We start from the raw sequence: 27,601 nt of genomic DNA, 5'->3' as shown, positions 1-27,601 counted from the left end.
AATGTGAATGTCTGAAGGAAGCAAACGCTGCTGTGTAGCAGTTCCACGGCACCACGCGTCACCAAAACTCGGTCTGCAGGCTGCATCTGAAGGTGAGTGTTTGTGATGTTGCAGGATTGCCTGAAATCTAGGGTGGAGTGTTGTATTTCCAGTGACTGTTGAAATACCCATATTGACAATGAAACTGCTTTTTTATCTCATCCTCTCAGTTGTGGCTGGGGAATTCACCTGGAACGCTTAGGATAAAATGAAAGGTTAAACCAGAATGGTACTCAGAACACCTGCACAGGCTTAATTTTTGCATAACTTGGTATAAACAGTAAATGTGGCACTATGGGGTTGTGCTAGGGGAGAGGGAGGAGACTTGTTTGTTTATGAGGTGCTTGTTCTATTGTAGTATCTGAAGATGGAGACGGTATCATTTTGCCCTCCATCATTGCTCCTTCCTCTGCTGCCTCCGACAAGGTGGATTTCAGCAGCAGCTCTGATTCTGAGTCAGAGATGGGACCTCAAGAAGCCAGGCAGGCAGAATCCAAGGAAGGCAAACTCACACTTCCTCTTGCAGGAATCATGCAGCGAGATGCTACCAAACAGTTGCCAAGTGTTACAGAGCTCTTCCCAGAATTTCGACCTGGCAAGGTATTGTAAGAGATACGTGGAAGAGATGTGTGTCATGTAAGCCCTCTAAATATGCATTGTACAGTATTTAAGGGTATGTACTAAGCAATCACATAGATGTTCTTGCTCACTTAATACTTTCTTTAGTTTCCTTGTGCTGCTGTTTCCAGATTGCTTTTTAGCTAATACTTTTCCTGCCATTTGCAGTAATCTCTTAAAAAGTGTCCTATAGATCAGGGTGTGAATGTTTTGCTTTTCTGTAAGACCATAGCACAGGCCTGTTAATTTGATACTTTTGCAAGATGATTAAAAACCAGTGCTTATCTGTCTGCTTTCTGGATTTTCTGGTAAATATTTGTTCCTCCTTTCATGCTATTCTGAACTTGGTGTGCTTTTCCTGAAACAGTTTGTGATCTGTATCTTTACTTAATTCTCCCTTGAAACTGCTCTGAGTATAAATTAGAAATCACCTCAAAGCAAGTTGGTTCCAAGAATGGTTGGGTTTTGCACAAAGTGAATTCACTACAATTCTCTCCTAAGTGTTCCCAAATAGAAAATGCAGTTTAGGTATTTCAATAATTATTTTGGAAGTTTTAAAGCTGTCAAGAAGAGAGTAAAGGTAGGAGGAGAAGGACAATGAAGATGAGCTTATAGTTGCCAAACAGATGGTTGTGAACAAGGATAACTTGGTTTTATGTTTGCCTCAGAGGGTTCGTGTAAGGAGCTGAACAATTTGCATAATTAAATGTCATGTTTTAATGATTTAGCTAACCACTGTCTATTGGTAATCTAGGTGAGGCTCTAGCACAGAAGTTTCCCTTCTCAATGTTTTCTAGGCTTTTGCAAACTTGGTGTTTCCTGTGTATCAGTTGGTGTGTTCATTTCTTTGATGCTCAACACGTAATGTCAGAGACTGGCTCAGTATTGGATGTGCCCAGTGGGTGCAGAAATCAGTGCAAGCAGTTAATGCTGAGCACTTTCCATGATTAAGCACTAGAGCTGGCAAAGTCCTGTAGATTTTGCTATGAGGATGGGTTGATGTGCATATTAATATAGCATTGTATTTTTGGGTGACACCTCCTAAAATAGCAAGTGCAGAAGCAGACTTTTGTGTCCATTTAAACTGTTAGAAGCTTAACTCTGTCTGAGACCTTTGCCCTTCATGACAGGTCATTGGAACTGGATAAAGAGTTCAGAAGGGATTTCTGGGAGTTTGGGGAAGAAGGTTTACATGGATATAGGCAGAAGTGGACAGAGTGGTCATATAAACATCATTTCCTTTGGGGACCAGTGTAACAGATTAACAGGGAACATTAATAGGGTGTACCTGCTAATTTTTGGTTCCTGTTTCCTAAGTATGCCAGTTAATTTAGAAACAATGTTTTACCTGATTAAAAGAGTTCTTAGAAGAAAAAAATTGTAAGTGCCTAAAAACCAGCAATCATAACCATAGAAGGAATAGAAGAGAAAATTTATCTTTACCCTTAGTGCAGGTTTTGGAGGTATGCAGTACTGGGGAACTACATTATAATGGAAGTAAAAAGAACTGTGTTATTTCTGGACTGTATTATTTATCTGTTTGCTTAAGAAATCTCTATATAACTCTCTTTTAGCTTGTCTCTTTTGCTGATAATTTTATGAACTCTTCTTCAACCTCCATCTGTCTTTCTGAAGAATGTGGATCGTTCAGAATGAAAATCAGTTATTTCCAGGCGGTTTCTAACCACATGTCCAATATGTAAAGGCAGTCTTTCTTCCCTCTGACTTTCTTTTTGTCTGAAATTAAGAATGTATCCTTTTGAGAGGGAAGGATCCATCAAACAGAAGGGTCAGAAACTCTTTTTTTTTCAAGTGTAACCAAGAGATTGTTGATTGGATTGGGAACTGGGGTTGTACCGCAGGCCAAGCTTCTGAATTTCAGGGTTCTCTCTTTCAGTGCTTCAGGTGAGGGCAAGCATTGCACGGTGTCTTTTTTAATCTGATCCTCTTGTTTTCTCCTGTTCCAGGTGCTGCGTTTCCTGCGTCTCTTTGGCCCTGGGAAGAACGTTCCGTCGGTCTGGAGAAGTGCCCGGAGGAAACGCAAGAAGAAGCATCGGGAGTTGGCACAGGAAGTGCAGATACAGGAGGGTGAAGTTGTGGTTGAGAGTGGAGTGGAAGGAAAATCTCCTTGGGAGTATGAGTTTGCTGCTCCTCCCCCTCCTGAGCAGTGCCTTTCAGATGATGAGGTGGGATATCTGAGACTTAGAGAGGGTCACCAGCTAGTGCTGGGGGTAGTAGTGGATTGGACAGCGACTTTTAGAGGAAGGAGCTTTTCCCTCAAAAGAAAAGTGGAGAACAGAGTTGGCTTATATTCCAGCTGGGCAGCAGCTCTTCTCCAAATACTAGTCAGTGACTTCAGGTGATTGCTTCTTACTGAGCAGGCTGCATCCATGGTACAGGATCAATAGGAGAGCTTACCCTCTTTGTATCAAGAAACCCTGTGTTCTTGGAAGTCTAATTACAGAACATTCTTGAGGCAGCTAGTAAGTATGGAAAAGAACTTCTTAGAAATGCTTTTCTTCTACAAGAATAAGCTGGGAAACTTGGAAGGAGGAGACCTCTTACTGACGCTTAGATAAACCACCAGTGTAACCATTCCCTCCTTTGCTGTGCTTCAGATTACCATGATGGCACCTGTGGAGTCGAAATTTTCCCAGTCGACTGGTGACATAGACAAAGTGACAGACACGAAGCCCAAGGTGGCCGAGTGGCGCTACGGCCCTGCCCAGCTCTGGTACGACATGCTGGGCATCCCCGAAGACGGCAGCGGGTTCGATTATGGCTTCAAGCTGAAGGAGAAGAACGAGCAGGAGGCTGAAGGACACACAGATGAGGGGGTGAGAGGGGCAAAGTGTGGAGATGGATGTGGGGATTGCTGCACAATGAGAGTCTGGTGATGGGCTGGTGGATTGTTGTGCACCGTGCAAAATGAGACTTTGAGTTTTCCTCCTTTAGCTTGAAAGGATGTCTTTCAAGTCAGGTCTTCCAACAATTATTATGCCCTTCCAGGATGCAGAATTGACGAAGGAGAAGGATGACCTGCTAGCTGATGAGCACTTCCTCATGGTGACACAGCTCCAGTGGGAGGATGATGTCATCTGGAATGGGGAGGATGTCAAGCACAAAGGGACTAAGACGCAGCGTGCGAGCTTGGCGGGCTGGCTGCCATCCAGCATGACCAGAAATGCCACTGCATACAATGCCCAACAAGGTGATCAGGGGTCTGACACCAGTTTTACTTGCTGTAGTTGAGCTGACTCATTACATGTTCAACTGCAGCATTTAGTTCAATTGTACATGTACAGTTGCGTGTCTCAAATGTAGAATTCTCCCTGTCAGGGAATGCTTTTTGGCAAAATCACAGCTCCACTGAGAATTCTGAGACTTAGTATCTTTCCAAAAACAGAGTAGGTCATTTCTGTTAAAAAAAACCCCATCCCAGCTCTGGCTTTCTTCTCTGCATGGGGAATACCAGATGCTGGATCCATCTACATTAATATCAAGCAAAGCTGCCCTTAGGATTTCCTCTTTTTATAGGCTAGTGGAATTTTGTTTACTTTTGTTTTTAATTGGAAGAATTATGTAAAAGTCTTCAGAAGTTTCTCCTCAACTAAAAATGGTACTTTGTTTTTTCTAGATAGAAAGTAACAATTCTTACAAGCCTCAGACTTCTTTTAGATACAGATGCATTTTAAATTGAAATTGCTCGTGTAGAACGGATGTTTGTTGTCTGTTATATCTTATCCTGCTTCTACAAGGAAACACCAATGGGAGTGTCAGATCTTTATTGGGTACTAGTGTCAATCCTTTAATGTTCAACTGTGAGTACAAGACACTGAGGCATTGCGTGGGTGAATTGGAGATTCTTTGAAGAGGCTGCAGACTCCAGCCGTCAGCTCTGACTGAAATGTGTTTAAGTTTTCTCAGTTCTAATGACTTATGTCACTCTTTGGGATATGAGTAGTAGGTCCATCAGGATGAAATTCACTCTCTGTGTGACCCCCCCCAGTTCTGGTTCAAGGCACTGCAGTGTCCCTGACCCTCCCACTCAAGCTGACCTTACTTTTGTTTTCCTTTTCTCTAGGTTTGAACCGCAGTGGCTCTTTGCTCAATTCACCAATTCCTCTAGTGCAGAAACCCAATGTAGCAGGAGTCCTGGGCATAGCAAAGTGCAAGGAAAAGGCCCCTGAACAGCAAGGTAATGGCCATGAATAGGTGCATGTGACACACATTTCTATGGTAGAAGGGCTGCTTGTTTGCTCTGCAGCTTTTTGGAGCCTTGTGTTTCAGTAGAGCAAAATCTCTGAGTGTTGGTAAAGCTCAGACTTGGGGCTCTACTTCCTCTTTGCTTTCGAGATCAGTTTTCTTTTGCCTTTTAGAGGTCCTGCCTCAGGAAGCCTGAAAGATGGGGAAGGTTGAGGGAATGAGATGTGGGGGTGAGATCTGAAATAGTTTTCTGCCAAGGCTGTGTATAAAATTCTCGAGGGTTCTACTTTATGGTTGTTGCAGTTTCCCTGGATGAAGACAAGCCCTGGTACTCCATTTTCCCAATTGATAATGAAGAGTTAGTGTATGGCCGTTGGGAAGACAATATCATCTGGGATGACCAGGCAATGGAAACCTACTTGGATCCCCCTGTCTTAACACTTGATCCAAATGATGAAAACATAATTCTAGGTATGTTTATGGCATCCAAAATTTTGACTCGAATGAGAAAAGACCAGGGGAAATGAAAGCAAGGGTTTATAATCACTCTGTAATGGAAATAAATGGACTGGGGCAATACTTAATTTGCAAGTCAAAGGCCTAAGCAGGAGGTGGCAATGCTAATAACCTTTATTTGTGTGGTGTACACATTCAACTTCCAAGTTAAATGCACTGCCAGGAAAGCAAAAATTAATGCCTTGAAAGTTAAATTTAACATGATTAATCTGACCCTTGATGTGTTTTAGGAGTGACAGTCTTAATTTGACTTGCATGCATGTTGGTTTGAAGAGGGAAGGTAGGGATGTAAACTTGTGCTTTTAGAAATTCCTGATGAAAAGGAAGAGATGACTTTGAACTCTCCATCCAAGGAGAACAAGAAAGAGTCTTCTCTAAAGAAGAGTCGAATCCTGTTGGGAAAAACAGGTGTCATCAAGGAAGAACCACAGCAGGTCAGCATAAGCTTTAGCATTGTCTCCGGGGTTAGGAATGATGAAGAACGAGTGAGTTTTTATTTTTTTGACACCTCTCTCGCTGTGTTTAAAATTGAATTAGAACATGTCTCAGCCAGAGGTGAAGGATCCCTGGAACCTCTCCAATGATGAGTTTTACTACCCCAAACAGCAGGGACTTCGAGGAACCTTTGGAGGCAACATCATCCAGGTAGTCACAATAGTGTTCACTGTGGTGAGAGGAAGAGCTAAAGTGTCTTTGTAGGAGGTTTATAGCTGAGGGTAGGACTTAGGATTTGTAGAAAAACAGAATTGAGATTACAGCAGGTCAGTTAAATGTTCATGAGAGATATTTTTAATGTTCAATTAAAATTAGGAATTTGAACTAACTTTTATTGATTGCCTGATCAAACTGAGGTTTAGTTGCTTGATCTTGCTGTATCCTACTCACCATGCTTTTGTTTGGTGTCTTGTTATGTGTTATTCTTTGTAAACCAATAGTGGAAGGGGAGAAAGAGGTGCAGGTTGTACTTCCGCTGCTACTGTGTGTCTTAGTCTGAATATTATAAAATTAATTTAGTTACTGATGAATTTGAATTACTGCTCACTAGCCCTAGGTGAGGAGGTGATGTTTTTTTTCTTCCTTCGTTGTGGAATTCAGTGACTTCTAAAACCTCATCTGACTCCGGAATCTTCTCTAATGGGAAAATTGTGTGTAATTCCAAATTAATTTCTCTCCCACCGATAGGGATAATGGCTTTACATGTAGTTCCTGGTTACTAAAAAGATCCCATCATTGGGTACCATTTGAAATAGTAAAATTGAAGTAATCTCTGTACACAAAGGAAAGATCTTTATATGAAAGTAAGCACTTTTCTGTCAAAAGGCAACATTTATGATGACAAGCAAATTTCAATGCACTTCTGGTACTGCTGGGAGACCTAAAAATATCCCTGGGCTCTCTTATGTAGGGTTTAACAGGATAAGAGGATGGTCTTGCTTTTGAGGTGGTGCATGTCCCTGTTAACACGGATTCTGTTCTGTATCAGCACTCTATCCCAGCAGTGGAGCTCCGCCAGCCATTCTTTCCCACCCACATGGGTCCCATGAAACTCCGGCAATTCCATCGGCCTCCCCTGAAGAAATATTCCTTTGGTGCCTTGTCCCAGCCTGGGCCCCACGCTGTGCAGCCTCTGCTGAAGCACATCAAGAAGAAAGCCAAGGTACAGTTATTGCTGTCAGCCTTTGGATGTGCCTGGGCTGTTTGCTGAGCTGTTCTCCTGACACTGTCCCTTGTGCCCGGCGCAGATGAGGGAGCAGGAGCGCCAGGCCTCTGGCGGGGGGGAGATGTTCTTCATGCGCACACCACAGGACCTCACTGGCAAGGATGGAGATCTCATCCTTGCTGAGTACAGTGAGGAGAACGCCCCTCTGATGATGCAGGTTGGCATGGCAACAAAGATTAAAAATTACTACAAAAGGGTGAGTGTGCAGATTCTGCTGTTGGACAGTGATTTCCCTCTGCCTCTTGCTGAGAGCTAACAGCACCTTCATTGCACCTTCCAGAAACCTGGTAAAGATCCAGGAGCTCCAGACTGTAAATATGGAGAGACTGTTTATTGTCACACTTCTCCGTTCCTGGGTTCTCTGCATCCAGGCCAGTTACTCCAGGTGAGAAACGAGGTTTCTACATTTAAGAGACAGATAAGTTAGATGTGGACTAATAGGCAGAGTGCCTATTACAAGCCCTATTTATTTAATCACTAATAATGCTCAGCTTCTAAAATAAACCCAGATTCCTTTTCATTTCCAGTTTATAGTAATTCAGTTCTTAGCTTTCTTTAAAAAAAAAAAAATCTCTGTTGTATGCTTTTCAAAATTGTTGTAGGAATTGTAGGAATTGCAGGTAGTGAGTCTTTGCTGTTTTGCTTAGTAACGGCATTAGAAATAGTGTTAGAGAGGACTGAGGGGAAAACCAAAGCTGCTTGAATGCTGGGCAGCTCAGTAAATAGGTGTTGGAGGGGATAGAAAACATGGATTTATCATGATCCAGGACCTTTTGTGTACTTTCTGAGGACTGCACTTCTGATTCTTGGATGCTAGTTACTAGTCAGGTGTACAGATTTATGCTTTTATGAGCCTCTCTCTGTTGTTAAAGTGCATACATTTGATGTGGGGAGAGGAATTAAGAATATTACAAGGACTAGCTGGTTCACAGTTCATAAATGTAAATATAAATGGATTTCAGTTAATGCTAGCTGCTCTTGCTGCAGCAATAATTCTTCCATTCTGTACCACAGGAAAAAGGTAAGGTGAAGGTTGATACTAGAGATTCATCACAGAACTAATAATGCTAATTGTGTGTTAGGCTGGTTTCTGTGGATATTGTGCTCTTTTGGAGATGTGTTCTTTCTGTCTTTTTTTGCAAGTACCTCCTTAAAGGTCCTAAAGCACCTCCAATGTCCAAAGAGCCCTTCAATCTCTGCATTTGTTCAGTGTTTCTTAAGCTTTTGTTCTTCATCCTTGACTATTCCCTGCACATCTACATGTGTATCACATCTACATGATACAAGTGATGGTGTACCATTGCAATGAACCTTGGGATGTTGGGTTTTTTAAAGATCGTTTTTGTAGATTGAATCACAGAAGATTTGATCAAAACTTGACTGTCGAACTTGGACCTGTTTCTCTTAACAGGCATTTGAGAACAATCTCTTCCGGGCCCCCATCTATTTACATAAGATGCCTGAAACAGATTTCCTGATCATCCGCACACGACAAGGCTACTACATTCGAGAATTAGTGGATATTTTTGTAGTTGGGCAGGAGTGCCCACTCTATGAAGTACCTGGTCCCAACTCTAAACGAGCTAACACACATATCAGGGATTTCCTGCAGGTATGTGATAAAAGACTATTTGGGGATCTTAGGAGAAAGCCCATGGAATAAGCTTGGGCCTCAGGTAGACAGTCTTGATTTGAGAATCTCATTGTCCTGCTGTGACTCCCTTTTTTTTTTGATTGATTGTTTTCTTGTGAGGTGAGAGCACTGCAGGAGTTGGATGTTAACCAAGCAGCTCATTTTGGTTTATAACATATCTCTTCTGTTTTAATTGCATCCTATCTGATAAGTAAATGATAAAGGCTTTTTAACCAAATAAAAGGTTACAAGATTGTATATAACTGTATGAAACTGAAGAAATTAGAGTGATTTTTGAAATGGTTGTGCTGTGTAAAGGACAGATGGATTTCACTAAGAGACAGTAAAGGAATCTTATCACAGTCCTATCACACAGAGTTGCTCCATAGGTCTTTCTTAATTTTCCAGATCTTGTGGTGATTAAGCTTTGGGACTGACCATAAGCATTTAGTAATTATCCCCAAGTTCAGATTTTGGACATAATTTCTAGTAATTTACTGTCAATCTAACTCAAAATGTTAACTCCAGAGGTATTTGCAGAGTAGGAAAATCCCTGCTGTTCACAGAATTTCTGTGCCAAAGCATGAACATTCCTAATGTGATAAAACAAAATTTCAAGACAAATGTTTTTTCCACATCTCATTCTCAAAAATAGCTGAACCTGAAGCAGACAAGTGGCTTGGAAAACTTTACTGAGTAAATTTACGAGAAACAACGGTTTTCAAGTAGGAAGTCTGAAGCAGTCACCAGAAACATTATCTGTACTGTCTTTGCAAGTTTGTTTATTCTTTCTTTGAACAAATGGGTCTTGTTTTGTAGGTTTTTATCTACCGCCTCTTCTGGAAGAGCAGAGACCGTCCCCGGAGGATCCGCATGGAGGACATCAAGAAGGCCTTTCCCTCCCACTCCGAGAGCAGCATCCGGAAGCGGCTGAAGCTCTGTGCTGACTTCAAACGCACAGGTAGTGACGGGTTTTATTGGGTGGTCAGCCATTCCTTGCTGCTCTTGTAGCTCCAAACAGAGCAGAAGGAGGGAACGTCTCCTCCTGATAAACCATTCTTGAAAACATCTGCTTGTAGAACTGAAATGTAATGTGACAGGGCTTTTTCGTTCCAGTTTTTCAAAGTGGGTGCTTTCTTTTGGTACAAGTGTGCTTGATGGTGAGAAGTGACTACAGATTAGGCATTTTTAATAACCCTTTGGGCAGTGATTTGCTCATTGAAGACACCGACACAAACACATTCCCTTCCCTCTGTGTGTGGCTGTGTTGTGTTTTACAATCAACTACGTGCAAGTGGAAGCTGGGACTGTGATGGCATCCAGCACGTGTGGGAAACTACTCAGTGTTTGTCTTGTGCATTTTTCAGGGATGGACTCCAACTGGTGGGTTTTAAAGCCGGATTTCAGGTTGCCAACAGAGGAGGAGATCAGAGCCATGGTGTCCCCAGAGCAGTGCTGTGCCTATTACAGCATGATTGCGGCCGAGCAGCGGCTCAAGGTAAATCCTGGTTGGCTCCAAGGCAAACTACTGACACCTTGTGAGGGGTGAGCCTAGGTAACTCCTTCTGCCTAAAGCTGATTTTGCTATGAAGTATGCAAATTAGGTCCCTAACTATTGTGCCACTTGCTAAGTTTGCTGCTGCATAAAAGGGAGTTAAGTTTTAAAGAGAGAGACACTGTATTCTTACCAGCTATTATCTGGCTATTGAATTAGCTGTGCTCAAAAGTACCAAAGGGAAGGTACAAGAAAGGGCTTGTGTTTATACCTGGAGCTCAACAGCAGAAAGTAACCAGCAGGTGGCTGTAAGAGACACTGACTATTTTTTTGAAGTTGAGTGCACTGTTTAGTTATGGAGTTTGTCAAAATACTGGGCAGTTTGACATCTGTGCTACTGTGGGTCACAGTGAATCTTGCAGACAATTTTCTGTGGAAGTTTGCTTCTTCAGCATGACAAGTCTCCACAGAGACAGTTCTAGTTCTCTCTTCAGTAACCTTTTTAAGACTTCAGCTTCTCATTTTTTCCCTTATATTTCTCTGCAGGATGCAGGTTATGGGGAGAAATCCTTTTTTGCTCCAGAAGAGGAGAATGAAGAGGATTTCCAAATGAAGATTGATGATGAGGTACCATCAGAGTGATGCATGAGTGTATACACCAATATATAAATTTGAATGTCAAGAGAAAAAATGAGGTCTTTATATTTAAAAGACATATTTAAAGAGGGATTCAGGTTCAAATATTCTCACAACTTCCCTGGAAATTTGCTGCCAGCTCATACGTGTCTTTGGTGATTGTTTTTGCAGGTCCTTTCAGGACTAGGCTTTTTTTTACTTTAAATGCCTTTTGTGAGTTACTTAGCACTTTGGTTATTCATTGAAGTGTTATCAGGGCAGCTGAAGGATCAAGAACTGGAATTCACCCTCATTGTGTCAGTATGAAAAGTTCTCATTATGACTGGAAGAATCCCAAAGTAAAAGGTTGGAATGGAACAGGTTTATGAGTGTTTCTCTTCTCGCTGGCAGGTGCGCACGGCTCCCTGGAACACCACACGAGCCTTTATTGCTGCTATGAAGGGCAAGTGCCTCCTAGAAGTGACTGGTGTTGCAGATCCCACTGGTTGTGGCGAAGGATTTTCCTATGTCAAGATTCCAAACAAACCAACCCAGCAGAAGGTATAGCTCCCAAGGAGCAATAGCTGGGAGGTCATGTGGGAGAAGTGGAGTAAATATGGGACATAAGCAAGAGAAAATATCAGATGAGCCTACGGAAGACTCTTATGACATTAATAGGCCAAATCTTCCTCTGAACAGGACGATAAAGAGCCTCAGCCAGTGAAGAAGACAGTGACTGGCACAGACGCGGATCTGCGCCGACTTTCCCTGAAAAATGCCAAACAGCTTCTGCGGAAATTTGGTGTCCCTGAGGAGGAGGTGAGCATGAGCCCAGAGCAGGCTGCAGACTTCACTAATGGATTTAGCAGCTGATAGTGGAAGGGACGTATAAATTTCTACTTTGACCTTGTGTGGAGAGGAATTGAGATCCATAGCCAGCTACCTCAGCTGTGTGTCTCTAAAACCACTCTTTGTTTTCCTCTTTCCAGATAAAGAAGCTGTCCCGGTGGGAGGTGATTGATGTGGTCCGTACGATGTCCACAGAGCAGGCACGCTCAGGGGAAGGGCCTATGAGCAAATTTGCCCGTGGCTCTCGGTTCTCTGTGGCAGAACATCAGGAGAGATACAAAGAAGAGTGTCAGCGCATCTTTGATTTACAAAATAAGTACGTTCTTATCTGATGTTCACAGCCTTGAACCCCACCCCGTCCCCACCTCAAAAGTCCAGCACTGTGCATGCCTGGGGCTCACTGATATGTGGTGGTGTAGATGTTGATTCAACTTGTTGGGCCCATGAAATACAGCACTAAGAAAGAGGCCTTTGGCTGGTAATAGAAAGCCTCAGGTTTAGTGTCTTTGCTGTCACAAACCTTTTGGAAAGGCAGAATGTGTTGCAGAGTCATGACATGAGATGTTCTGTAGTTCCACACATCAGCAGCTCACCACCTTATTTCCTTTCTTTTCTATTTTTTTTTTCAAACTCTTGTGAGCAGTTTGCCCTCTCTCTCTTGGGTAGCAACTGCCGATTCTATGTCCTATTCTTCAGAACTGCCAGAAGAAGTCATGTATTATTCCTTGTTCTGGCCTGAGACCTAAGAGTGGTGAGGAAATAAAGTACTGTTGATTAAGAAGAGATCAACTTTTTGGAGAAGAAGGTGTTGGAACAGTTGGTTTTTTAGACATAGGGACTAAAAGGAAGGCTGAGAAGGGAATATATTATGCCCATTGTTGCAGTAGTGATTTGTATCATTAATTCTCAAACCTGTGTGTCATTTTTACCTTTGTATTTCTGGGAAGGTAACAGGCTGATTTTTTTTTTTTAATTTGGGAGGGCAACATTCACTGACTTTCAAGATGCCTCCTATTTCAGGGTTCTGGAATCCACTGAGATCCTGTCAACAGACACAGATAGCAGTTCAGCTGAAGACAGTGACTTTGAAGAGATGGGAAAGAATATTGAGAATATGTTACAGAACAAGAAAACTAGTTCTCAGCTCTCTCGGGAAAGAGAAGAGCAGGAACGGAAGGAATTGCAAAGGATGCTCCTGGGAGAAGACAGTGGCAATGACAAAGACAGAGGCAAAAAGGACAGGAGAGACAAAAAGGGGCTGTGTAAGTAACCGCAACCAACAGAACTTAGGCCTGGGAAGGGATGCAGGACTTTGTGTCAGGCTGCAAAGTATGCTGATCTGGCCTCTCAGGAGGGTGTGGATTCCTTCCAGGGAGAATGTATAAACATGCTTATCTGGGGCTTTTCCCTCTCTGGGGGTTCTTCCTTCTCTTGAGCACTTACTGGCTGAAAGTGCATGTGAGGTGTATTCTTTGCCTCATATCTTTTGTTTATTTTGAACTATAAACTTACTCTGGTATTTCTTTAGATAGTCACTGCTGCTCCCTGCTTAAGTTTCTTTCTTTTTTTTTTTTTTTTTTTTTTTTTTTTTTAATTTTGAGTGGGGGTGGGTCAGGGGAAGCTGTTTTTTCAGTACTTTTGTCAAGATATTTTCACATACAGTTCCTGGAACGAGCTTTTGGTTCTGTAGTTGGATCTTCTGTGTACATGCAGCTCTGTGTGTGAAGCAGGCACAGTCTGCAGGCTGATAGCAGTGTCTGTTACACTGTGTGCTGTGGCAGCGTGCTTGGAGGTAAACTGGGCAGCTGCCAGATTTGGATCTCCTGGAGATGTGCTTATTTTAAGTGCATTCCAACAGAGGACTTGACATGTCCCAGGTAAAACGTTTGACCTGTGAATGAGTTTCATGAAGGTGCCCATGACCACTGCTACTTGTTGAACATGTGTGAGCAAAGCTGAGCTCTGCATCTGGGTCAACGTTATTGTTGCCATCTATTCTCAAATTGGGAATAAATCACTAATAAATAGTTACTGGAATAATTTATAAGGGATATGTGGAAGATTTTTGATGATTATTGCCTCATGGAAAGATATCCAGTGTTACCTCATACAAAACCTCTCGACCTGAATTATGAATGGTGCTGGAAAGATTCTGTGGTCACTTGACACACTGGTTGGAACACTCCTTGGAAAACTGGATAATTTTTGACCCTCAGTTTTTGCCAGATAACCATATTTGTGATGAAAACCACTGTAACTAATCCATCTTCAGGGCCAGAATGCAGTTCACCTGTGGGTCTTGTTGACTGTAGCTGTTCCTTCTAAGTTTATAATCCATGTGGATAATTCAATATCTTTGATTTAGCTTGATTTCATGTCATGATAAAACAACATGAACAAGCAAGGGAAAGACTTCTATTGCTTAGGTTTTCCTGAACTTGTGTGTTGGAAGTTTTTAAGCCGAAAGTATCTGCTGTATTTAAACGATGATATTTCTAGAGTGTGGAAAAAATTAGAAGCAAATCAAGCATTTTCTTGTGGCAACAGCTTCAGCAGCCTCAGCAACCTCTCACAAGGATGATGACACCGCCTCTGTGACCAGCCTGAACTCCTCTGCCACCGGCCGCCGCCTCAAGATCTATCGCACGTTCAGGGACGAGGATGGGAAGGAATACGTGAGGTGTGAGACCGTGCGGAAGCCCGCGGTCATCGACGCCTACTGCCGCATCCGGACCACCAAGGATGAGGAGTTCATGTAAGGCCTTCGTGATCTCTCTTGTCTCCCTTTTAACTTTGCCTGTGGGCTTATTTCATTCCACTGACAGTATGAAGAAATGGAGAATTGAGTGTAGAAGCCCAGCACTGTAATTGTGGAGGGAAAGAGAGATTTAATGGCTGTCCGTTCGGAGGCTGTCACAAACTTTGTGCAGTGATTGACCTGCTAGAAGAGTACCTGGAAAATCATGAACTAGGCTGGAAAGCTTCTGTATTTTTATTTCCCCCACCCAGACGGAAGTTTGCTCTGTTTGACGAGCAGCACCGTGAGGAGATGCGGAAGGAGCGCCGCAGGATCCAGGAACAATTGCGGCGGCTAAAGCGGAATCAAGAAAAAGAGAAGCTCAAGGGCCCTCCAGAAAAGAAGCCCAAGAAAATGAAGGAGCGTCCAGACTTGAAAGTAAGCATATCCATCCAGATTTTGGCTACTGGAGGAGTTTTGTGTTCTAGTGATGTACTAAAGATCTCACTGGGGGATTTGGGTGATGCTTTGACTCAAAACTAGGAGCCCATATGTGAATTCTGGTTTGTCACCTTCTCTTTTTGCAGCTAAAATGTGGAGCATGTGGTGCAATCGGGCACATGAGGACTAATAAGTTCTGCCCTCTTTACTACCAAACAAATGCCCCACCTTCTAATCCTGTTGCAATGACAGAGGAGCAGGAGGAAGAGCTGGAAAAAACAGTCATTCACAATGACAATGAAGAACTCATCAAAGTAGAAGGAACGAAAATTGTTCTGGGAAAACAACTGATTGAGAGGTAAGGGAAAAAGCAGAGATACTGGCAGGGATAATAAGAAGAAACAATGTAGAGCCTAATGCAGAAACTCATATGTATGTTAGCCACAGGAATAAAGTGACAGGGCTTTACATAAACTGTTATTTTACAGTATTTCAATTGTGCATTTGGTATTATGACCAATGGAACCAAAGCCAGTACTGGGGGACAAATGGTCTTTGATTCATGTGAGGGCTGGAGGAAGTATTGTGCTTTTTTGTTTGTGCCTAGTGCGGATGAGGTCCGCAGGAAATCCCTGGTCCTGAAGTTTCCTAAGCAGCAGCTTCCTCCGAAGAAGAAGCGTCGTGTAGGGACGACGGTGCACTGTGATTATCTGAATGTGAGTGATGGTGTTACTGAGCTGATTGTAGCATCTCCATTTCTGTTTGTGCCAACTGGCCAGGCCTTTAACTGCTCCTGTGCAACCTCCTCATACTTGCCCAGAAAATTAATAAGCTAAATTGTCTAGAATTTCTGTGAATAAATGTTTTGCATCTTGAAACTGCCTTAATTTTTCTGCCTCTCATTTCTTCAGCGTCCCCATAAATCCATCCACCGGCGGAGAACAGATCCCATGGTGACGCTGTCATCCATCTTGGAGGGCATCATCAATGACATCAGGGATCTTCCCAATGTAAGTTTAAGCTATGACACCCAATCCTGCATCTTAAGCATTGTTGAAGTAGGTTATGTGTTGTAGACACCAGATGTTGGCTAGTTTTCTATGGATACATTTTCAAAGCTGGTATGTGATTTAAAAAAAAATTTTTTTTTCAACAAAACCAGCACAGGATGCATGAAATGTAGCAGTGTATAATGCTTTTATATATGTGGCATTGGAGAAGATCTGTACTTCACTCTTTTCTGACCAGACTTTGCCAGAAACTTGCAAAATCAAAAGATTAAATGGAAGATTTGAGTTGAAATGAGAATTTTTAAAGTTCAGTTTCTTGACTTTTGTGCTGCAATCAAAAATACCGTCTGAGAATTCTCTGTGAGGTTTTCCTTCTTATAATGGTATTAAAGAATACTGTGTAGAAGAAAGTGATAGCCATTGTGGAGTAGAGCTTATTCTATTTTCCCTGATGCAGTTAAGGAACTGATTGTGTAAAAGTTTTATACATTAGTGCCTATTTAACTGGAGGTTAAACTGAGATTAGCTGTGCCAGTACTGTGCTGATAATCATTTGTTTCTTTTCCTCCTCAGACATACCCCTTCCACACGCCTGTAAATCCAAAAGTTGTCAAAGATTATTATAAGATCATTACCCGGCCCATGGATTTACAGACCCTGCGTGAAAACGTCCGTAAGCGGCAGTACCCATCCCGGGAGGAGTTCAGGGAACACCTGGAGCTCATTGTGAAGAACAGTGCCACATACAATGGTAAAAGTGCAGGGAAATCCTGTTTCTGCTAATACATTGTGCATGGATGAGCTTTGGAAATTCTAGAGTCAACAAAAGCAACGTAAAAGCAGAATAAATTCACTGCCAGGTGGTAATAGTGAACATGTATTTTTCCAGATATACCTGAAAGATTGTTTTAATGTTAAAGAACTAACTCATAAATAAGAAAGGAGTGAATTCCAGCATGTAGCAACAGCTAAATGATGACTGTGATGTGGTAGTTGAAGTTCAGTGATGGGTCTGTCAGTGACTGAAGACTTCTGCATGTTTCAAGTCCTGTCTATCTCCTTCATAGCTAAGCAAAGTATTATTTTCAATAGATTACATTATTATGCTTTCTTGAATGAATCTTTCAATGCAAATAGGAATAGTTCACACCTATTGAAGCCAGTGCCTTGGAGCATGCAACTTGGGGTAGAGTTTGCTGTCATGATTTTGCATGTTTTGATTCTTAGTCACAATGAATTTTTTTCCCCCTTTGGGAAGGTCAGGAAACTAGTTTTAAAAAAAATGAAAGAAAGCTAGTTGAAAATTAAAGCATAGATTCTGTAGTAGAGCAAGTATCTGCTGGGGGAAACTGCTGATTCATTGGGGGTCAGCTTTATTCTGACTGCTGATAGAAGAGTCTTTGTCCAAAATATATTAATTTGACAAAAAAACCTCCCAGCTGCACTGAGTCTCTCTAAGCTGTGCAGCATTGAGGATGACACTGACAGCACTGGGTTTGTGTCTTTGCTGCTTCCTTTATTATTTTGACAGTTAATCACTGATTTATCCTAATAAATAGGACTTTTTTTTCATAGTTCTCTTGCAAATGCTTGTTTCCATGTCTGAGGAATCCTGAAATTATTTAAAGCTGTGGGTTTTTGAATATTCCTTAAATGTCCATCTTGTCTTCCTTAGCAGTTCTGCTTCACTCACTGGACTTAGTGAAGGAAACAGAAATTTCATGACTTGTACTGTGAATATTTGGCAGAGGTGGAGGGCTTGGAGGCCAGTCTTCCACAGGCACAGCTGCTTTCCAAAGGGTTTCCAAACTTTAACAGAATGTATGCCAGAAGTGGGAATGTTTGCTACAAACAACTTTTTCTCATATAAAATCCATGCTGAACTTGAATAATTGTGTGTATTGAGAATATACTTGAGTGTATACTCCCAGCTCTGCTAGAAATACAATCAGTGATGCTTTAGGAGCAAAGATAAATCATATTGTGACATGGGCCTTTTTAATCAGGCTGCACTTGCTGTGTGTGTTTGCAGGGCCAAAGCACTCACTGACACAGATATCCCAGTCCATGCTGGACCTGTGTGATGAAAAGCTGAAAGAGGCAAGTCTTGTGAATGAGTTGTGGTCAGAACGGAGGGGAGGAGGGATGGTTGGGGTGGTTGAAGACTTTGAGGATATAGGATGTGCGTAGGCTAAACACCCTGTTTTAGGGAGAGTAGTAGAAGATTAAGGGAACTCTTCCTCCCACCCCTGAAGGCATTTGAATTTTTACCATTTGAAACAGTTCCCGTGGGAGTTTTTCTGAAAAAAGCAGATGCTTGTTTCTTACTCTAGTTACTTTATCTTGTCTAGAGGCTTGTATCTTGGCTATTACCCCCTGTTATTTACAAGTGTTTCCATAAAAAGGTGCATGGGAGTCTCTCTGGGACAGAGTATCATGGTAGTACAGTTATTAGTCTAGGGTCAGCCGCTGATGTTCCCTACTTGTATTGCAGAAGGAAGATAAACTGGCTCGATTAGAAAAAGCAATTAATCCTCTCCTGGATGATGATGATCAAGTGGCCTTTTCCTTCATTTTGGATAACATTGTGACTCAAAAGATGATGGCAGTTCCAGATGTACGTAGCTTGAGTGACTGTGTGTGTGATGTGCAAAATGTGCTGATCTTGTTGTGGAGAAAACAGTGATATTAAATAGAAAAGCCTTCTGTAAAATTATTAGTTTGTATTATATGTTCCTACTGTCAAACAGATATCAACAGGCCTAGTTAAAAACCCAACTGGTAGATCTTTTCTCTGTGTCCCTCCTGAACCTAAATGATTGGAGACAAGAGGTCTTGTTGTAAATACCTTAAATACATTTGGAGTGTTAATCAGTTCTGGAGACTTGTTTTATGACATTTGTAGCTCAAACTGTAGAAAATTCTACACAGAAGCTTTCTGAACCTGTCTGTTTTCTTTTTTTTCCAGTCTTGGCCATTTCACCATCCAGTTAATAAAAAGTTTGTGCCTGACTATTACAAGGTGATTGCAAATCCAATGGATCTGGAGACCATCCGCAAGGTGTGTTGCTTGAACTGAGCAGCTTCTTGAGAGGTGTTTAGACTTGCTCACTTACTGGGTGACAATTCTCTTCCAGAATATCTCCAAGCACAAATACCAGAACAGGGAGACTTTCCTGGATGATGTTAACCTCATCCTTGCCAACAGCATTAAATACAATGGTAGGTGGTGGAAATAAGGCTTCAGCTACCTTTGGTACTTAAATTAATTCATCTGGGCACCTGTACAGCCAAAGTGTGTTGAAGCCCAAGGCTGTGAATCATGAACTTGATGATTGTTTTCCTTTCCTGAGAAAAGAGATGCTTAAACAGTGACGATTTCACTGTCACACAAAGCTTTATTACCATCTGGTGCAGGATGGGGCAGTTACATTTGGGGAGGATGTTCTTCTTGCTCAGTAAACATCTCTGATCCAGTGATTTGTTTCTGGGAATTTCCTTGAGACAGACAGGGTCCAACCTTCTGTGTCCTAAATCATACTTTTAGTGCTGGAACAAACTGGTTGTGCTATTTTAGCTGAATGGGAGCCCTGCTTTGTATTTCTCCTTACATCAGAAGGTGTGGGGATTTAGGGGCCTGTGTAACCAAAACATGTCTGGCTGTCTCAGCAACTGGAATTGAACAAACATCAGAATGTATAAAGAGGTTTGTTTCTTACTACAGGGTCAGACAGCCAGTACACAAAAACAGCCCAGGAGATTGTAAACATCTGTTACCAGACTTTAGCTGAGGTATGTGGACAACTTTACTGGAATATTTACAGTTTGAATCTTCTATTCTGCAACCTTAGCAAGCTTTTTTGTTCTTAGTATGATGAGCACCTGACTCAACTCGAGAGGGACATCTCTACTGCTAAGGAAGCAGCACTGGAGGAGGCAGATCTGGAAAGTCTTGATCCTATGACCCCTGGTCCCTACACTCCACAGGCAAGTGACCAAGCAAAGCTTCCACTTTCTTTGTTTTAGTTTCAATCTCCTGAGTGTTCGATCCCGAGGTTCTTCCTTGTTTAGTGTTCTCCATCTGTCTGCAGTTTGTCTTTTAGTGGAGTATCTTGTTGGATGGTGTGCTAACACTTATTTTTTAAGAATAAATATGAGAAGCAGTTCTGATGCTTCAGAGAGTGAGATACCTAAGACAAAGAGAGACATTTCCCAAGCAAATTGTAAAACTGGTCTGAAGATGAGCTGTGTACAGTCAGGTACAGCTGAGTGTTGGTTGGAAGTTTGAGGACTGTGCAAGTGTAACATTTGGAAACCCTCAGAAGACCAGCAGTGGACAGGTAAGGAGAGCATGAAGACAAAACATGGATGTAGTGCTGAGAGGAATCCAGGGAGCTGTTTGGTAGTGGTATTGTTGGAAAGGCTCATTGCTGTAGTGAAGAAACTGCCTGATATGGTCAGCAAAGTCCAGCTGTGCCCTCATTGCTGGGATTCTTTACATCTCTTTGTTCCAGTTCTAGTGGAAAATAACATCTTTTAACCTTTATCATTATTTTATAGCAGACAATTGTGTGGGTTAGGTATTTTCTATGTGTTACAGAGCAAGTTGGCAGCACAATTATGCTGGGCTGCTTTTTCAGTGTTTACAGTTTGGCAAAGATTTATAAGCTACTTAGACTTTTTTTTTTTAAATAATTCTTCTTACTTTGGGTTGTTTGGTTATTTTTAAAAACATCAGTAAAAAACTTTCACCAGGAATGACAAGTTAATTCATGAAAACTAAAATTATCTTTGGAATTTGCCTAAGAAAGCAGGGAATGTCATCCTACTGTCTGAGATGTTTATTTGGAAAAGTTTTGTTTATTTGGAAAAGTTCATAGGCCCTGGGAAAGATCTCTGTGTTGATAATTGAATGATCAAATGCAAATGGTATGGTATGGTATAGGAAGACAAACCAAAGCTTTCTTTGCAGTTGTTCATCCTAATTGTAGACCAATAATTTTTCGATTCTGTGCAAATGTGATGTAATTACATCTGGAAAGTTGCATTTAATTTTAGCAAAATCAGAGCAGAAAAGAAGGGCTTGAAGTTCAGCTACAATTTAAGATCTTATAAAGATTATTTTTAAGAGAAAAATGAGTTTAAAATTTGTTTAGGCAAGAAGTATACAAAGACTGTATGGCTGAGCCAGGATAGCAGGACACAAACGGGTTTGGGGCAATATTTAACACCCTCCCATGCAACTCTCCCAACAAAAAATCCCAAAATGTAGCATTTTAGGAAAGTGGAAAGTGTTTGCTAGAAATGATGATCAAATTCAACAGGGTGGGAATACTGAAATTGAGTATCATGGAAAAAGACTCTACCCATAGGAAGTATTGGGCTGCGAGAGAGTCTTTGGAGATGAGTTATTGAAACTACTTGTTGACTTATTTCAAGAATTAAATGGAATCAGTGGTGATCCCAATACATCAGAGAGTGAGGGACAAAAATGCCATTCTCTTATCTGATGGTTTCCTTCCCAAGAGCAGTATTACCTGGTCTGATTTTATTCCAAGTTGGTGATCAGAAGAGAGGAAAAGAGGCCTGAGCAGGGAGCTATCCTTGGTAAGAGAAGAGAGCTCTCTGAGCTTCTCCCTTGAACTTGTCACCTGAAGGCCACCCTTTCCCTCTGCTTCTTGGCTGGAGGTACAGTCCCACTTCCCACACTCCCAAACTTGTCACAGGTGGCAGGTCTGGTGGAGATTGCTTGGCTTTAGTTCCCTTTATTTTAAATGCAGTTGTGACAGCCAACATTTATCTCCCCATATGGGTCTTCAGTGGTTGGACTCCAGGATATAAAAAGCAAATACAGCTGAGAGTTGTCTGTGCTTTACACATCTGTTTAAATTCTTATGAAGCCTTTTTTCCCTAATTTAAGAATTACTGCTGCTGTTCTTAAGACTTTCAGTATTGTCATGATCTATGAACTGTGTATTATAAGGGAATTTTATCAAAATCTTAATATGAAGTTCCTCCTTAGCTCTTCAGAGGTAAATCTGCATGCAAACTGCAGGTTGGCTTTTGGAACACTTTGTCCCAATCCCCATTTTTTCTTGCTTGTGTCAGCTTTAGGGGTTGAGCCAGTGATTTACATAGGATTGATTGGAAGCTGAAGCTTTGCTATTTCATATGTGAGAGACTTCACCCAGTTCTGATTGGAGCATTTGGGGCTGCAACATCGTTCCCATTGTAGGAAGTAAATGAAAAGGGCCATGCTGAGTCAGACCAAAGGTTGATGTAATCAAGTCTCCTGTCTCTGGCAGGGAACAGAAGTAGGTGGATGCAAACATGCAATGATTATTTTTTCAGCAAGCCCTCTCTTCTGGAAATTGGCTGTTCAGGCACCTTAAACTGGTGTTGCACCTGGATCATTGTATTCATGAGCTGCAGAGAGGTCTATTCTCTACAAATTTATTGAATCCTTTTGAAGCCCATTTATGATTTTGGCCTCTGTAGAATAACACTGTATAGAGGTACTGACTTCTACTTTAAAATCTGCTATTTGGCAAACTTTAAACCTGAGGTTGTGAGCCATTGCATTTACCATGTTTGTTCTTTATGGATAATTAGCTCATTTTGATTAATCAGTGTGTAATAATATAAACACCGTGCCAAAAAGATGCATTTTGCATTTAGTCCTGAAATCCCAGTCTTGCCTCTCAAGATACTGTTCCAGTCTCAGTTCAGTGCCTGAGAATGTTCTGTCTCCTGTTTCCACCTATACTTTAGCCACCAGATTTGTTTGATACCAGCACTTCCCTCAGTGTGTCCCATGGTGCTTCATTCTATCAAGATGAAAGCAATTTGTCTGCTATGGACACTCCCATCACTACCACAGGGAAGCGAGGAACTCAGGTCAGAATCCTCCATTTTCTCATCTGGTTGGGGAGTTGTCTTGTATGAGCAAATTACTAAAAGGAGGCAATGACTTTGTGGGAAACAGGTGACAAAGATCAGGTTTTCCTAGCAGAGAAGGGAATATCTTCAAAAAGTGATGATACTTCTTTCATTCTGACTGCTCTGAGGGAAAAGGAAAAAAATATAAAGAGCACTGGGAATTGAAACACTGCAAAACAAAGAATAGAGAATTAAAAGCTGCAAAAGAATCTGCCTAAGGCCAGATATTTGTTTGCTTCACTACTTCTGGAAGTAGAAACCTGGTGACTCATGCTACAGAGGGTTAATATGCAGTCCCTTGTTAATTCTGAGTAGGGAAATGGTGAAGGATATTATACAGATTCAGAAGATCATAATTGGATTATTATATTAGATTATTATGGTCGCATCCAGTGACAATTAGGAGCTTGGAAGAGATAGTTGCCACTGCAGATACCTTATAGTTGTAAAAGGAAAAAAAAAAAAGCAGGTTAAAGGTATTAAATCACTATAAGTGTTACAGTAACTACAGAATATTTTTCCTTAGTCATTATTCTGTATTAAACAAAAAAAAAAAAGTTGAAGAAGAGAGAATAGCAGAAGGAGATGCAGTAATAGGATCATGAAAATAAATTACCAGGAGAATGAAGAATGTGAGGAGCCACAAGACTGAAGGTGGTACCAGAAAGACTGGTGAGAGCTATTCTGAACAATGCAAACAGAGATTGGTTATGAATAGTTCTGTCTAGTATGGTAGCCATTTGTAGCTTTGTGAATGCCTTCTAGATTTGGAAGTCTTCAAGATTTCTATAGAAATTTATAGGTTTGGGGACAGAATCTGCATGTCCTCTTTATCTTGGACTCATGGGGACTGGGGGAAGAACAGGAAGAGAAGGACAAGAATAGACTTGGTGGAAAATGCTGTATGGTTTTAAAATATATTATGAAAATAAGCACTTTTTTATGACCTAGTGCTATTTTCCAGAAATAACTAGTTAACACAGAACTCTGGTGCTGTAGGGCTGGAGATTCCCAGCTCAAGGATGAGCACATCAGGTAGAAGTGTGTGGAGACTGCTGTCTGATCTTGCAATAAAGAGAAAAAGGATCCTTGCTTCTGAGAGTGATGCACATGTATTTTCCTTTCTGTCTTTCCCTTCCTGTACTCCCACACCCACCTCTGTGGCCCAGGTGTCCCTTACACCCCCTGAGTGATGTCCAGTAGTGCCTTCCTCAGTGCCATTGCTGTTTGTGTTCCTGTCCAGATGCGCCAGGGGCGAGGTCGGCTGGGCGAGGAAGACTCTGACGTAGATATTGAAGGCTTTGATGAGGATGATGATGGGAAGCCTAAAACTCCAGCCCCAGTGAGTATAGTTACAGAAATCTCAGTCACTGTGTGTGCTGACTCTCAGGGTTGTCTGCTGCGTCTGCTGCCCTGAGACAGACTCTGAAATGCAGTTTGGAAATGTTAGCACTGTGAAATGAGGGAATGCTTCAGTGTGGACAGGGTGGGAAATCTGTGATAGAAGTTGCAGCATGCTGCTGGATGGATCTTCACCATCCCTGTTTGTATGACGCAGGAAGTAGAAGATGCAGATGGTGACCTTGCTGATGAAGAAGAAGGATCAGCCCAGCAGCCCCAGGCCAGTGTCCTCTATGAAGACCTGCTTATGTCTGATGGAGAGGATGATGATGATGGGAGTGATGAAGAGGGAGATAATCCTTTCTCGTGTAAGTGTCCTTTTCTGGTTGTTCATTAACCCAGCTGATCTCATGCTTCCATCACAAAAACATGCAGTAGAGAACAAAGGGGCAAGATGAGGAAACTGGGTGAACACAAATGGAACTGAAAACAAAAGTGGAATAGGAATGCTGTAAGTACAGACACAAAAGAAAGCAGAGTTAAGAGAAGATCTTGTTGACTGTATTTCATAAAGTGAAACTGCAAATGGTTCTGAAAACACTGAGTATGATTTGGTATGCAGAGCCAGGAATAGGCAGTCTAGTATAAGCACAGCATTTTATTTTGATATGATATAGGGTTATCAATGTTAAATGTAAAATGTTAATGTCAAAACAATGTTATCAAGAACTGGAAGAGGTGTACAGAGGTTATTCAGACTGTGTCTAGGTTTTACTACAATGCAGAAAAGCTCATAGTGGTATTTAGTGACTCCTGAAAATTATTAGGGGGAGAAGAAGGGGAATTTTTCAGAGTAGACAAGACATAAGGCCTTTTTGAGTAATGGTGGTAATGAGATTGCTTTGGAATGACATCAGAATCGGGCACTTAGCAGGTGGTATCACCTCCCAGATACCTTTTCTGCTGCCTTGTGGAGACACAACTTTGTAAACTTTCCTTACAGTCAATACTGCAGCCTTTAAACACAGACAGTGGGTATGTAAGTGACAGAACAAACGTGTCAGTTTGCGACCAAACATTGGTTCATTCACAGCTATCCAGCTGAGTGAGAGTGGCAGTGACTCAGATGTGGAGCCCAATGCAGTGAGACCCAAACAACCTCATGTTCTTCAAGAGAACACACGGATGGGCATGGACAATGAAGAAAGCATGATGTCCTATGAAGGAGACGGTGGGGAGACATCTCATGTTATGGAGGACAGCAATATCAGGTAATTAGAGCTGAGAATCCTGTTAAAATCCCTTCTCTTAAAGATTTTTGAAGTGTTCATCATAAAAACCTGAAGAATATCTCACATTTTTCTTAAAGTTATCTTGTGACTGTTCTTACTGTTGCAACCATAATTACCATTTATTCTTACTGACAGAAATTTGGGGTTGCTGTTAAGATTTTCACTAATAAAAATATCAGTTAAATTAAAAAAAAACAAAACACCCAGTTCTTTTTTTTAAGTTAGATTATTTCCTGTACATAGTGGTTTTTGATGGCAGGACAAATAAAGGTTTTTACAAGCTGTCTCAAACTACAAGATGTCTTTGAAGTTCAAAAATGATTTTGAAGATTAACTTTTTTTTCCCCCTCTAAGAACAAGCATGTCCTGACTTGCAACTGCTTAGTTGAAGTCCAAAAGTATAGGAATATGATATTCTGTATTTTGGAAGGCATTCCATTATTAGAAAATTAAAAGTACAACACTATCAACTTTATTTTTTTGCATTCGAGAGAACAGCAACCTACTCTCCCTTCTCTGGACATTCTGTAGAGTATAAGTATTTGATTCTCCGTTCTTCTACTTGTGGAATTCAGTTCTTTAGTGCCATTATTGATATTTGCCTAATAAATCACAGACATCAGAGCTGATAGGTTGTGCTGGCAGGCAATGGTCAGTCCAGCCCAGGACCTTGACAAGAGTCAGCAGGAAGTGCTAGAGAAGATGAGAATGGGCTGAAAACAGTCCTGCACTTTCTGTCAGCAGAGAAGGTGACAGAAGGTGTTGGAGCAGTCTGTTTTTCCTGCCCTGAGTGTATCAGAGTGGGGTAGAGATAATGGAATTGTTTCATTGAAGAACTGGGTGTTTTAAAAATTTTATTTTAAAAACCTGGCCAGTGACAGAATTGAAGTGCACAGTGGTTCCTAGTGCTCACAGAACTTCAAGCCAATCCTTACAGCAGCTAAATACAGAATTGTTGGTATCAGCAGCTCATTTGAAATTACTCTCTTTTTTTCTTCTAGTTATGGCAGCTACGAAGAACCAGACCCAAAGTCCAACACAAGAGACACAAGTTTCAGCAGCATTGGAGGGTATGAGATCTCAGAAGAGGAGGAGGAGGAAGAACAGCAGCGCTCTGGGCCAAGTGTGTTAAGTCAGGTCCATCTGTCTGAGGATGAGGAGGACAGCGAGGACTTTCACTCCATTGCAGGAGACAGTGACCTGGACTCAGATGAATGAACTCCCTTCCCTGAGATGATGGTCATCCTGGGCCACTCTTGGCTCTTGAACTTCTCTTGTCCCAGTTTGGCATAAGGAACTGTGTAATGTGGACTGTGTTAACAAGATGATTTTTTTTTATATATAGTATTTTAATTGATTATAAAACATGTTATATGAATGAGTAAATGGTGAAAAATGAGCTTTAGACAAGCATGTCCTGCTGAAGCCTTGGCTCGTTGTAGCCTGTACTGGCTCCAGAATCCCAATACAGTTTTGTATGGTTTGTTCTTCAGTCTTTATAGATGTAAAGTAATTCCTCAGAAATACTGGCTTGTTTAGATACATGCATGTCTGTCAGGAAAAAACACTTGCTCACAATGAAATACTTGGTGTTGATAAACAACTGTAAGGCAATTTTCATTTCATAAAGGGGAACTTTTTCTCTGGGACCACAACTACAGTGTCTGATGTCTCACCCTTAAGTGGTTTTGGGAACTGCCTAATTATTACCAATACTTCAGAAACAGCTGCCCTCCTTTTTCTTTAAGTTGCAATTACTTCCAGAAACCAGAATTTGGTAATGTGAGCCTTTAGGAAGGTGCACGATTCACCGGAGACTGCTAATTTTCAGTGCCCCGGGGCAGCTTTGTGCAGACCCCGGGGTTCCGTATGGAGTCCTGGCGTGTGGCTGACGGAGCTCATGGAAATAGAGCAGGAGTGGGGATACAGACGCCTGTGCTGCTGTTTCTCTGTACATCGGCGCGCCCGGAGCCCGGTGAATGAGTGCAGGTACACGGTGAGCGCTGGTGCCCGGAGGGCGCCGGTGCCCTGTGACTGAGCTCCGCTGTCCCGGTGTTTGAGCTCCGATGCCCCGGTGTTTGAGCTGTGCTGCCCGCCCCGGTGAGCTCCGCTGTGCCGGTGAGCCCTGATGTCCCAGTGTTTGAGCTCTG

At 41.8% G+C, this 27,601-nt stretch overlaps 1 protein-coding gene across 4 annotated transcripts in view; it reads left to right on the top strand.

The window, feature by feature from the left end:
* Window positions 1-27,054, top strand: part of TAF1 (TATA-box binding protein associated factor 1) — a 29,309-nt gene extending 2,255 nt beyond the window's left edge. The window contains exons 5-40 of one of the 4 annotated variants that reach the window (XM_082289514.1): window positions 566-639; window positions 2,625-2,843; window positions 3,276-3,494; window positions 3,667-3,868; window positions 4,742-4,855; window positions 5,167-5,334; window positions 5,686-5,813; window positions 5,917-6,024; window positions 6,863-7,036; window positions 7,122-7,295; window positions 7,380-7,484; window positions 8,511-8,711; window positions 9,552-9,693; window positions 10,100-10,230; window positions 10,774-10,854; window positions 11,254-11,403; window positions 11,542-11,661; window positions 11,832-12,007; window positions 12,712-12,953; window positions 14,239-14,446; window positions 14,701-14,866; window positions 15,016-15,227; window positions 15,477-15,585; window positions 15,781-15,879; window positions 16,453-16,630; window positions 17,912-17,979; window positions 18,374-18,496; window positions 18,848-18,940; window positions 19,017-19,101; window positions 19,604-19,671; window positions 19,750-19,866; window positions 22,651-22,776; window positions 24,062-24,160; window positions 24,377-24,527; window positions 25,253-25,430; window positions 26,453-27,054. In XM_082289514.1, the coding sequence (XP_082145640.1) occupies window positions 566-639; window positions 2,625-2,843; window positions 3,276-3,494; window positions 3,667-3,868; window positions 4,742-4,855; window positions 5,167-5,334; window positions 5,686-5,813; window positions 5,917-6,024; window positions 6,863-7,036; window positions 7,122-7,295; window positions 7,380-7,484; window positions 8,511-8,711; window positions 9,552-9,693; window positions 10,100-10,230; window positions 10,774-10,854; window positions 11,254-11,403; window positions 11,542-11,661; window positions 11,832-12,007; window positions 12,712-12,953; window positions 14,239-14,446; window positions 14,701-14,866; window positions 15,016-15,227; window positions 15,477-15,585; window positions 15,781-15,879; window positions 16,453-16,630; window positions 17,912-17,979; window positions 18,374-18,496; window positions 18,848-18,940; window positions 19,017-19,101; window positions 19,604-19,671; window positions 19,750-19,866; window positions 22,651-22,776; window positions 24,062-24,160; window positions 24,377-24,527; window positions 25,253-25,430; window positions 26,453-26,669 (5,225 nt within the window). In that variant the 3' untranslated portion in view covers window positions 26,670-27,054. Of the gene's footprint in view, window positions 1-397; window positions 640-2,624; window positions 2,844-3,275; window positions 3,495-3,666; window positions 3,869-4,741; window positions 4,856-5,166; window positions 5,335-5,685; window positions 5,814-5,916; window positions 6,025-6,862; window positions 7,037-7,121; window positions 7,296-7,379; window positions 7,485-8,510; window positions 8,712-9,551; window positions 9,694-10,099; window positions 10,231-10,773; window positions 10,855-11,253; window positions 11,404-11,541; window positions 11,662-11,831; window positions 12,008-12,711; window positions 12,954-14,238; window positions 14,447-14,700; window positions 14,867-15,015; window positions 15,228-15,476; window positions 15,586-15,780; window positions 15,880-16,452; window positions 16,631-17,911; window positions 17,980-18,373; window positions 18,497-18,847; window positions 18,941-19,016; window positions 19,102-19,603; window positions 19,672-19,749; window positions 19,867-22,650; window positions 22,777-24,061; window positions 24,161-24,376; window positions 24,528-25,252; window positions 25,431-26,452 lie in introns of all 4 variants that reach the window. The other 3 variants (XM_082289512.1, XM_082289515.1, XM_082289513.1) reach the window with 3 other exon arrangements.
* The last annotated feature ends 547 nt before the right edge of the window (window positions 27,055-27,601 follow it).

The sequence above is a fragment of the Coloeus monedula genome, assembly GCF_965178545.1.
Source record: "Coloeus monedula genome assembly, chromosome: 12".
NCBI classification, from domain to species: domain Eukaryota; kingdom Metazoa; phylum Chordata; class Aves; order Passeriformes; family Corvidae; genus Coloeus; species Coloeus monedula.
Note: the sequence above shows the minus strand (reverse complement) of the source record. Positions and strands in the feature narration are given on the sequence as shown.